Genomic DNA, 12,862 nt, shown 5'->3' with positions numbered 1-12,862 from the left:
ACCTAAGTAAGCTCTGCCTACTTGCTTTAAAATAGGACTGGAGGGGGAGGAAACAGAAAGAGAACACAAACACAATTTTTTACATTCACTCCCAAGTCCCATTGATTTTCAGCACATTCATAACCATGTCTACTCAAAAGTAAATCCTATTGAATTCAATGGGATTTACTCTGGAGATATGGGATTAGCAATGCTTTTACCCCCACAAAAGGAAGTATTGGGAAGGTTTTCAAAACACTGCCCAGGATCTGACTCCTACTCACAAGAGGGGGAAAAACTGAAATGTATATACTTACCCAATTTATGAGATGTTCAGATAAACGGGGGGAAACCACCATTTTCTGGCCTTGCAATGAGGTTTACTAGACACTGCCACAGATCAAACAAACACTTCACTGATTGGCTGCAATCCTGAACGGGCGGGGTTAAAGCTATGAAGTGCTATACAGTAGTTTAAAAAAAGATTTAACGGGGGCGGCAGACGTTTTTATGTATATCTCGAGAACCAGACCACCTAGAAACTTATTTTTTTTTAAATGAAAGCTGAGAATCACCCCCCTCTGATGGTGTCACCTGGTGCGGTCCGCACCCCCCACGTGATGCCACTGCTCCCAGTGCAACCTTGACAACCGCTTAAAAGATCATTGTCTCAACTTTTCGCTTTATATACGGCCCCTCACATTTAGAACACCAGCCCTGTATGAAGTGTGTGGAGGGTGGTTTTTTTGTAAAAAATGAGATGCTGGTACTCATATCTTGATAAAAGTGCCATGGGTATCAACCCAAAATGGTTGCCATGGGCAGCAAAAAAAGCGGTGACAGTACTCTGTGCTGATGAATACTGTCACAAAAAACACTGCCTGTATGTATAATTTTTCATCACTTTATACTGTATACACAACTCTCTGCTCAGATGTATGTCTAATAAAACAGATGGAGAAAGAATTCAGCTTTTACATGTCTATATTAAATTATTTGGTCTCCATGTTTATTTTAAAGAGAGCTCTGTTAACTTAATTCAAATTTGTTAGAGTTGGGCTAATTGTATATATGTCTGAACAAACCATTTAGTTGAAACTCCAAGTAGAATTTAACAATATTTTAAATGATAGTATTACCTTGTAGAATGGAATGGCTTTTATGCTTGTCCCCTTTGTGGGACTGTTTAATAAGTCACAGATTTCATCCTGACAAATCTCTGGCCCAACATCACCCATGTCTCCTGTCAAAACACCTGGTGTGTACTTCATTATAAGACTCATCAGGCAGATAAAGGGCAGCATGACAACATGCCAATAGAGGCCAGTTTAAGAATCAAGCACAGTTTAAGTGTTCCAGCTGAACTATTTGAAATTTTAATTTCACCCAGGGAATATATTACAAATTAATTGTCTGACACACAGTCCGTTTGGAACAAGAACTGATGTTACTGAAATAGAAAGTAATTTTCTCTTAGTGACTCAATAGTAATTGCACATAATGAGAATAAGACAACACAGCCGCCACCATTTCACAAGGACAGTAAGTCAGATAAGTTCAAAATTTGGCAGTTCAATCTAATAAAAATCCCAGATTGTGATTGATGTCTATCTGTCCAAAACATACCACTTTGGCTGTTCCAGGGTGTTTACTACCTATTCAAAACTGTTGCATAGTGTCATCCATAAGATTATGTGAAATAATCAGTACATGTTATCAAGATACTTAAAGAAGGGAGGCAGGGGAAGGAGCATGTGTGTTCACAAAACCATTTAACATGCACTAATTGCTCTTTTAAAACTTGTTCCTACATGGCATAATCCACTGAAGGAATTTTGAACTGACTGGGCCCACAGTTATGACAGTAAAATAATTGTATGAGGTTGTATTTTCTCCCCATCCCCTTCCCACCAAAGCACAAAACATATCTTTAGCATATTTAACATGACATTTTTTCAGTATTAACTATTTGTGAGAGCTGGCTGGGGAAATTAGGGACTGCCAAGCATCAAGTTGTTGGGAAATTGTCCCTAAAACATCCCTATAGTGTTTTTAAAAATACACTATTTTGATCAGCATACATTAAATTATTTTGAACATATTCTCAAATTTAGAATGAGTATTCTATTACGGGGATTGTAAGAACTTGTTAGCATCACTTTTCAGCATGTTATACAGTAGGGCCCCGCTTTACGGCGTTCCGCTGATGCAGCAGCTTTCAATTAGGGGAAATTCCCCGTTTTAAAGAAGATTTTGCGGTTTTTTGGCATTTTCGCGTCATTTTTGCACGACGTGACCCATTATAGTCAATGGGTTCCACTTTATGGCGATTTCTGCTTTACGGCGGGGGCCTGGTCCCTAACCCGCCGTATAAGCGGGGCCCTACTGTATAGCTAATTTTAACTGTTCTGTTGTTCTACTGAATTTTATTGATCTGTCAAGGCCAGTGTTGTTATGATTGTTATATTGAGTTTTACTGTACACTGCTGTGGGTGTTTTATACTGAAGAAAGGCATACAAATTTACTAACAAATATATATACATATAATGAGGAAAATTAAGGACAGATATTTTGACGTTCCAAGCAACAGATCAATTTGCAATCCTATACTTCAGGGGTGACATTTTCTCATGAGCAACCTTCTGGAGACCTAGAGAACCTCATTCAGCCACCAAGCCTGAGATTCTCCACCTGCTATACATACATGCCTGGGAGTCTCATTAAACTTTATGGAACTTGCTCCTACTAGACATACATAGGATGCACTATGAGCCTCAATTCCTAAGCAATGCTACACGTGTTCTGGCCCCAAAATCAAGTATGTTCCATCACAATCTTCCTTTAGCAGCTGGTATAACAATCCCTCCTCTTCCTCAATACAAAAGTCCAGTATTCTTGTCCTTTACTGGCTTCCTTCTCCAGAGCAATATTGTAACATCCAACCTATTCTATCACCTGCTCCTAACCTCACAAGTGTCCCAGCTGCCAGCAATATTTAAAGTGTTTCTGTTACTTTCTGGCTTATCCTTGTATGACTCAATGCCAGTTTCTAGGAGTTTTTTTTCTAACTTTCAGCCACCATTAGCAAGCTGCCTCAGACTATGGCTTATTTGCTGGCCCATTCTTCTTCATCATGAATTAAGGTAAGACATGTCATTGGTGAGCCCTTGGCAGTGGACAAAGTTAGGGATTCCTTTCTATCAGTTGAGATATTGGGGCTCAAGTTTGCCTGCAGGCTGTACCTTCTGATCTGAAAGTTCTGCTCTATTTTCCCAAATATGTAAAGGTAACTAGCAGTTTATTTATTTATTTATTTATTTAATTTATTAGTCGCCCATCTGGCTGGTTGTCCAGCCACTCTGGGCGACGTACAAGATAAAACAATACATTAAAACATTAAAATTTAAAACCATAACAGTAAGAAACCTAACCCACCCCAAAAGCCTGCCTGAAAAGCCAGGTCTTCAAGGCCCGGCGGAAGCTTATCATAGAAGGGGCATGGCGGAGATCATTTGGGAGAGAGTTCCACAGGGTGGGGGCCACTATTGAAAAAGCCCTCTCTCTAGTCCTCACCAGTCTAGCTGTTTTAACCGGTGGGATCGAGAGAAGGTCTTCTGAGGCTGATCTTGTTGAGCAGCATCCCCGACGATGCTGGAGGTGCTCCTTCAGATAGACTGGGCTAAAACCGTATAGGGTTTTAAAGGTCAAAACCAACACCTTGAATTGGGCCCGGTAAACAACCGGTAGCCAGTGCAACTCCTTCAGCACTGGAGTGATGTGATCTTGCCGGCGGCTGCCTTTAATCAGACGAGCCGCCAAATTCTGTACCAGTTGCAGCTTCCGGACCGTTTTCAAGGGTAACCCCACGTAGAGCGCATTACAATAGTCTAGGCGAGAGGTGACCAGGGTATGTACTACCGGTGGGAGCAGATGGTTGGGAAGGTAGGGGCACAGCCTCCGTATCAGATGGAGTTGATACAGCACCGCCCGGCTCACAGCCGAGACTTGAGCCTCCATGGTCAGCTGGGAGTCAAGAATGACCCCCAGGCTGCGGACCTGGTCTTTCAGGGGCAAACGTACCCCATTGAGCACCAGGTCCACATCCCCCAGCCTTCCCTTGTCTCCCACAAACAGTACCTCGGTTTTGTCAGGGTTCAGCTTCAGCTTATTCCTTCCCATCCAGCCACTCACTGACTCCAGGCACTTGGACAGGGTTTCTACAGCCAACCTCGGTGAAGATTTAAATGAGAGATAGAGCTGCGTGTCATCCGCATACTGATGACATTGCAGCCCAAATCTCCTGATGATTGCCCCCAGCGGCTTTATATAGATGTTGAACAGCATTGGGGAGAGGATGGAACTCTGTGGCACCCCACAAGTGAGAGACCAAGGATCCGAAACCTTATCCTCCAATGCCACTCTTTGGTACCTACCAGAGAGGAAGGAATGGAACCACTGCAATACAGTGCCCCCCATGCCTAACCTCTTCAGGCGGTCCAGGAGGATAACGTGGTCAACGGTATCGAAAGCCGCTGAGAGATCAAGGAGGACAAGGAAGGTGCATTCGCCCCTATCCCACGCCCTCCTCATATCATCTACCAAGGCGACCAAGGCTGTTTCAGTCCCATGTCCAGGCCTGAAGCCCGATTGAAATGGATCCAGATAATCCGCTTCCTCCAAGTGCGCTTGCAACTGTTTTGCCACCACCCGCTCAATCGCCTTGCCTAAGAATGGCAAATTTGAGACTGGGCGATAGCCAATAGTGGATTTCGCACGTTTTGCACATTCTACAATTCGATGCAAAATGAAAGCATGTTATTCATCCTGCCCTGGAACCATCTCAAACACTAAGGTTGCAGTCCTAACCCCACTTACCTGGGAGTAAGCCCTATTGAACTCAACAGAGTATACTTCTGAGTTAGACATAGTTAGGATTGTGCTGCAAGTTTTTAAGCATGTAGATGTTTATGAAAGCTGTTGCCATTCAGTAAAAACACCTTCCATCTCATTCTTGACTCTGAGCACTGAAGAACAATACTAAAAGGCTCCCTTGACACTTAGTCCTTGGGCAGCACATACCTACCCCTGGTTGCCCATCTGAGCTCCCTACCCCAAATACAAGTTCATAGGTTTCTCCACTGCCAATGGGAGTTTTCATCACACTGCAAATAGCAGGTACTGCATGGGGGAAAGGGTTAAAGCCCTCTCTCACCCCCATTTCCAGATTCTGATCCAACTCCTTCTCCCCCATGCCAGCTACATAGTGCCAAACTACTCAGCAAACTTCATGTTTCATTTGACTCTAACAGAATGTTCTCAAAAAGGTCTGTGAGACACTGGAACTGTTGGCTAAACACAACTTGCATATTATTCTATATATGTCTTTCCACTAGGCGCACACTGCCAATTGTACTATTCTGTGAGATATGTCGCACTGTTGACTAACATTAGGAACTCCCTACAGAACTATTCATTTTCTCTTGTAATCTAAATCAGCTTTGTGGCCATGCCCCCAGAGTAAAAAGCTAGTATGATATTCTAAAAGATTCTAAAAGTAGCATGAAGAGTGGCAAAGAAAGAACAGTAATAATAATACACCAATTACATAATCACAATGAAAGATAGCAAAAAAGAGTAGAAATTAAATTACTACAACAGACAACTAAACTTACTCAAGCTTAAAAGATTGTCTTAAAAACTGAAGTCTTAATTGTATACATATATGAACTACTAAGCTCTTTCATTCAGTGAATGTGAGGTCAGAAGGAATTCAACAGTCAGGCAGCCACTACTGAGAAGATTTTACTTCTGAGAGAGAACCTGTAGCGGCAGCTATACTGGACCTCAGTGAGCAGACAGCACTTTTGTGCTCAGACCCGGGAAAAACCCTGGAAAGAAGTTTTGTTCATTATATTCTGGCATCTTTTAAAATATATATCCCAGCTCAGAACATGCTAATTACTCGTGAAGGCCAGTGCAGGGTTCACCAACATGGCACCTGCATAGGTTTTTCTTGGCACATGCTCCCATCTCCCCATTGAAATAGCATTCTATTGTAGCCAGTAGAATAGGTTGTGAAGTGTGTGTGTAGTCCCCAAAACAGTTTCTTTCTTTGCAATGCACCTATGGCAAAAAGATTGGTGATCACTGGTCCAGTGGATGAAGTAGTCCACCTGGGTCAAATTCCCAACAGGGTGTTTTCACATGATTCTGTTTCCTGATGAGTACCAGGGGAGGGGGCTGATGCTGTTACTCATAAAAATCATGAAAGTATCTATTTTGGCTTCTGTGTATGTTTGGGAGCTGTGCATCAAAACACACATAAACACAATGTTCACACATTTATGATGTAAATTGGGATAGTGAACGTCTGACCTGGGGCCTCCCCTCCTCAGCCCCCATGTTCTATGTGGCAGACTTATAAATAAAGCCCCCCCTGAAGATCAGTCCCTGCATGTAGCAATTAGGCTTACAGGGGGAAAGGCCCACTTCAAAGTGGATGTGACCAATTTTCTAAGCCTAATTGTCTTATGGGAGGTGATTTTGAGGGGAGGAAAAAGTTAAGCCTTCTCATGTGCTGCAACTAAAGATGTGAAGACCTGGGGGGGGACAGAAAAACTGGGGGAGGAATTCCCCTTAATTTTTGTTTTTTTCTGGGCCTTCACATCTCTAGCTGCAACCCTTGCCAACAATCAGAGGACATGATAATTAGGCTTAAGAAAAAAGCTCCCATTGGTAAAAGGATTTTTCCAACATTGTCACCCATGTAGGAAATCTGTCTATATGAAGTGGTTCTGCATATCTCACGTTAGAAGTCATAAAGCTGCAACCCCAGTTCTCCGTTTGTAAACATTAAATAATAGTGGCCTATTTCACAGGGGTTTTATGAAGACAGACAAAAAGGTGTAACATTCTTTTGACACTTTAAAACAGGCTCATAAAACATGCAACCCAACAAGCTGAATATTGCCCACAAGCCTTGTACGAAGCCCAGGTGCTTAACAACACACATTTACCCACTCTATTGCAATCCCAGACATGCAGCAAAGCTACATTGCTAGTGCAGGAGTTTGGCTTGCTAAGCCACAAGTCATCCAGGCTTGCTTTAAAGCATAACAGTAGTAGGCTTGTGAAGGTGAACAGCAGGCAAAATGTCCTTCCATCCAAGGTGATATGACTAAGCAGTTCCTTTGAAATTAACACAGAGATTTTAAGAATTTCACTTGATCTGCTGTGCATTGACATCTGGTCATACGAGTTTTGTGGATTTTCTTTCTGTTTTGTAAACACACTTTGGCAGTTTCTTTTTCATTTGTTAATAAGTACCTCATCTGAGCAAACTATATTATATTCAGGATACAATCTTATGTGCACATGTCAGGGCTGTGGAGTCGGAGTCGGGGAGTCGGAGAGTCAGAGTCGGAAGCAATTTTGGGTGGAGTCGGTGTCGGTAGAAATGTACCGACTCTGACTCCGGCTTCAAAATAAATTTTGATTGAGATTTTTTTAAAAAATATAAATTCAAAATGTCAAAGAAGCTTCCCATGAAGTCAGCTGTAGTTGAGCATTTCACCATAACTCAAGATGGAAAACATTTTGTGTGTCAGTGTATGACACAGGACCCAGATGAAGACAAATGCTATGATGCCAAGATCAGCGCATATTCAGGCAGCAATAAAAATGCTCCTATGAGAGCTTCCAATTTAAAAAGATATTTATAGCCCTTTCCAGGGCTGTGGAGTTGGAAGCAATTCTGGGTGGAGTCGGAGTTGGACAGTAGAAAAATAGAGGAGTCAAAGGTTTGGCGTACGACTCCACAGCCCTGGCACATGTAGAAGTAAGCCCCCACTGAACCCAGTGGAACTTACTTCTAAGTAAACATTCAGATGAATGTCTTGTGAACCGCCCAGAGAGCTTCGGCTATGGGGCGGTCTATAAGTTTAATGAAATAAATAAATAAATAAATGATCAGACTGTCAATCACTCATTTAAATAGGATTCTTCATTCAAGCAATAGTTTGCTATGAAAGTGACCAAAGAAACAAGGCATAATGTAATTTTTGAATTAGATATCTGATCGGGTGATGGATATGTAATACAATATCTGTCCAACTTAAGGACTTCCTGTATTTCTTCAACTGAAGAGACAAAGAAGTCTATTGATAGAGATTTTTTTTAATTCCAGTGAAACAGTGTGGGCATTATCTTGGAACTGAAAGCCTTTTGACTCTTTCAGGGACTATGAATGAAACTGAAAAAGGAACACCCAAAGGAGACTTAAAATGGGTTGCAAGGACTCCACTATTTGAAGAATTCTTCTCTTGGCAAGCACAGTTCACATGGAAACAGAAACAGGAAGATGTGTAAAAGCTCTTAACAGTTTCTTGATGTTTTGAGAAGATAGGATTTGAGAAATGCTGTGACTGCATCATGGTTTTCTTGAAACAGAATTTAATTATGTTTTTCCATAATAGGTATGACATGTGATCACTTTTCCCTTCTGCACTCAGATACTGAATAAATGTGCAAGATGTTTAAGACAAAAAATATGACCCAGACACCAATCCTACAGAGCTCACAATAATTATAATGTTAGAATGCCCTCTGTAGGACTGAGGCAGAGTTGGTTAATTTCTTCAGATAAACCAGTTACCTTATAGAAGGAAAGAAGCTAAGACACAAGAAATAAAGGGAAAATGCAGATTGTTACACACACAATGTACAACAGATAATAGTGTGTACAGTATCTTATGCAGGTTATTGAATATTTTGTTCACACAACAGAATGTCCACATTGCCAGCCATCAGTCTAAGTTGTTGAAGTGGGATCCCTGTTGATTGTGAGTGAGATAAGAATCTGTGAAGTATGAAAGTTTTCAAATCTTTTAAACAGATTTCTAAATAACTCCCATAAAATTTTCTATTCTGTTTCTCAAATTAGTAAACTCAGGTATGACACCTGTCCACATAATACAAGTTTATTTTAATGAAGCCTGAAAATCAGCTTTATAAAATGTCTATTAAAGAAATGCAAATTTTAGGAGGGAACTCCACTTCCCTATCACTTGGCTGCACAACTATTCAGAAACACACTTAACATCATTGTTATTAACACTGCCATCCTAGACTCCCTTGGGAAGAAGAAGAGTGGGATATAAATGGAAGAAGAAGTTGCAAAATATTATGAAAAATGTTGTTGTGGAAGAGGGCTGTACTGTCTTTCTTTTCACATAAAATTTCATTGATCTAAATAACACGTCATCCACCAGAAAACAAAAAAAGAAATAAAATGCACTTCTCAAATTCATGGGATAGAGGGAGGAAGTTTGGGACAAGAACAAAGTCACAACATTATTTTAGTGTGAGCTTTGGGATATAGCTGTACTACATGGCTGCAATCAAACACAAAGAAGCATGCTTAAGCCCACTTGTTTCAGTGCACCCTAAACTCTGTATTGGAGAGAAGGCCCATATATTTTGTTAAAATATTTTGCAAACTATTTCAATCCTGACATGACCACACAATGTGTAAGAGAACTCACTCCATGACATATCCATGCAATTAGCAATTTGTGGCATTAACTTTCAAAGGTACAAAGTATCATGCAACAAAAAGGACAGTGATTTACAAAATCTCAGAAACATTGATGAGGTATTATTGAAAATGAGCACCTAGTAATTAGAGCAACAACAGAAATATTTTAGGAGCAACGACGCCAGAATGTCATGCATCTGATGAAGTGGACTGTAGTCCACAAAAGCCTGTGCCATAATAAATGTATATTTAAGTTACCCTAAGAATCTTTGCTAATTTTATTGCAAGAGACTAACACAACACCCCTCTGGAATTAATTACATATATCAGATATCACTTTCAGAAAAATCTATATGAATACGGTAAAAAAAAAAAATCATTATCCCTTGACTCATGCTCAACAGAGTAGCCCTGTAAGATATTTGGGAAGATCACTTCTCAGAACATTTCTCTTCTAGGGCTTCCTAACTACGAACTATATTATTGTACCAATTCTTGTGGGCATATTTTTGTCTGTGTCCCAGAACTATACTTTTGATAGTGACAGCAGGGATCAATTTGAACACCAAGGCATATGGCAAAGGTGTACAAGCATGCTCACCTAAATACCAGAGCCACAAATATGAAGTACAATGATTTCGGAATTGCTGATTGCAAGTGGTACCACACTTTTCATTCCAATCAATATTCAAATGATATGTACACTTTTTCTTCTGCAGGATATTTATTTCAGAGGGATGCAACTGAGATTCGGAAATTGGCGCAGGGGGAAAAGGTTAAATTTCTACTTCCCAGCACTACAGCCCCAATCTGAATCAGGCCCAGTGACTCCTTTTAATTTTTTTTTTAAAGGATAGCTGATCATAGTTTGCCATGCTTAGTTTACCACCTTCATTAATTTAGTTTGATCCTCATGGACAGACAATCCATGACTCAGATCTCCCTCACTGTTTGCATTTGAAGACCAGGGAAGTAGTATTGTTTAACTTTTCGCCCAATAGGCTAATTCTCAGCCCTTCCAAAGCTGAAGTTGGCTTTGTAGGGGAAAACAGACAGGTATAAGATGTTTTTCTGACAAGTCTCTGTGTTTAGTTCTCTGATGAATGACAGTGAGACATAGACTCCTTCTTGTGGTCAAAAGAACAAACTTAACAGCTTCCATCTGTACCATTTATTTTACATTTTTAGCTATTTTTTGTTTGATTCGTTTGGGGATGAAATTTGGGAAGTTGCAAGATGTAATTATCAAAGTAGACAGATTTACTCAAGCAAATCTTTCCCATCGATCTCAAGCTTCTTGACTTTTCTAAGAGTTGGCTGCACTAGCTTCAGAAAGATTTTTCTACACTATTATTCGTTGTAATAACTAAAAAGTACAGATTCCAGCATTATGACCTGGTAAAGTACTTATATGGCAATAGTACCACTAAGGGGAAAAGGGAAGTTAGAGAAATGTCTTCAGAGACTAGGCTTTCAGCTGATTTGTCTGACATCATAGCCACAAACACACTTGAAGGGAATCTACCTTTTAGTGTGGCAGCTCCTGCACTCTGACACTCCTCTTTTTGGTGCCTGCTAAAAATATTTTTTGCTTAGGCAAACCTACCCAGACATGTAAAGTTGACATGTATTTAATCTGCAATTCTAGCCTATAACGTATATTTTTAACTGTTGGTTTTATTTATATCTTTATTTTTTATTTTGAAAGCATGTTTTCAAACTTTTGACTTTTATTGAAAAATATGATGTATACAGTAGGGCCCCATTTATATGAACCCCGCTGAAAAGTGAAAACCGCTGAAAAGCGGGACTCATTGAATCGAATGGTGCACGACGCCCAAAAACTGCAGTAAAAGCAGAACAAGCGCCCTATGAGTCGGGCTTTAATCTAATTGTGTCTAATTGAGACCGCTGCATTAGCAAAGCACCGGCCGTAAACCAGGGCCCTACTGTATTTTATATTCTTTGTAAGCTTCTTAGAGCAGTCTTTGCAAATCTGGGGCTGTCCAGATGTCTTGGACTACAACTCCCATCAGGCCCAGCACGTAGAGATTTTATTTAAAATTAAGCAGTATATAAACACTGTTAAATAAATACAGATCACAATGACATGTCCTGTTATATTATATGGCAGGGGTGGGGAACCTGTGGCCCTCCAGGTGTTGCAAGACTAAAACTCCCATCTTCCCTGACCCATTGGCTGTGCTAGCTGGGGCTGATTAAGTGCGGTATTCCAACAGCGTCTGGAGGGCCACAGATTCCCCATACCTGGTATATGGCAGAACGCACATACTTCTCTTTCACGAGTTGCCCCTTTTTCTTCTTTTTTCCTAGGTCTTTAATAGCTGAAACAGGTAAAGCATTCCCAACTTCTGCATCGCCAGCAGAGCCTCTGCACGTCACAGGAACTGTTCAAGGCCCAGGAGTCCTGTGGGGGAGAGACACTGCCAAGCCTCCCTTTATCCTCTTCACCTGCTGCCAGGGTAACCGAGTACCACTTTTAGGGGCAGCGGAGACGGGGAGGAGTAGTCGGCGTAAAAAGGAAGACTTCCCGCCTGTACACCAAGACAGTTAAGCCTTCCTTACCGCCGCCTGGCTCCTGAGTGGGGAGGGACCCTCGCCTGCTGTTATCAAAGCTCTGCGAGAAAGGAGCTGCGCCGGGGTCTCGTTTCAGAAGCGTCGCCGCCTGAGGGGAATCCAACTTTTTCCCGCGCTCGCCTGCCTGTCCGCCCGCCTGGAGGGCGTGCAGATGAGGAGAGGCAAAGCCCCTGCTGCGGCCACCGCCGCCCTACTTCTCCTCAACCCAAGAAGCCCCAAGTCCTCACCTGGCTTCGGCTCCGACCTGCCCTGGCTCGCGGGGCTCCGTGGGGGCCGCCTTCTGTCTCCCGAGGTGCCGCTCCACATCCTCCTCCGAAGCTACAGTTCTTGGGCCACCGCCCCTTCCCCGCCCCCACACCAGGACTCGTATCCGCTGGAGCAGGCGGGAGGCTCAAGACCGGCAGCCAAATGCTGAGGCCGGCCAGGGTGGCGAAGACCTCTCCGGGTCACAACCGCGCCCGGAACTTGTCGGCTGCGCCACGCTCGGGCTCACCTTCCCCCACTCCAATCCCTGGTCTCTTATGAGGTTAGGAAATGCACGACGAGCAGATACTCAATAACAGAAGCGTTTCACCTCCCCTGCATCTTTTTGCTAGAGGCGACTCCACTGTTGTGCAGCTGTTAAAAGCATAGAAGGCCTGCCCCAACCCCCAAATGTCAAAACCTAACTTTCCTGCCCTTCCCATATTTCAGCCTCTATGCCCCATGCGTTCAAGCAGATTCGCAGGATTCCTCTAAACGCAGGAATT

At 42.1% G+C, this 12,862-nt stretch overlaps 1 protein-coding gene across 1 annotated transcript in view; it reads right to left on the bottom strand.

Annotated features, from left to right (window-relative positions):
* The window catches only part of DISC1 (DISC1 scaffold protein), a 289,457-nt gene extending 276,866 nt beyond the window's left edge, over positions 1 to 12,591 (bottom strand). The window contains 1 exon segment of the mRNA XM_061624495.1: positions 12,341 to 12,591. Coding sequence (XP_061480479.1) covers positions 12,341 to 12,419 — 79 coding nt within the window. The 5' untranslated portion in view covers positions 12,420 to 12,591.
* Between the last annotated feature and the right edge of the window lie 271 nt (positions 12,592 to 12,862).

This window comes from Rhineura floridana, chromosome 4, assembly GCF_030035675.1.
Source record: "Rhineura floridana isolate rRhiFlo1 chromosome 4, rRhiFlo1.hap2, whole genome shotgun sequence".
NCBI classification, from domain to species: domain Eukaryota; kingdom Metazoa; phylum Chordata; class Lepidosauria; order Squamata; family Rhineuridae; genus Rhineura; species Rhineura floridana.
Note: the sequence above shows the minus strand (reverse complement) of the source record. Positions and strands in the feature narration are given on the sequence as shown.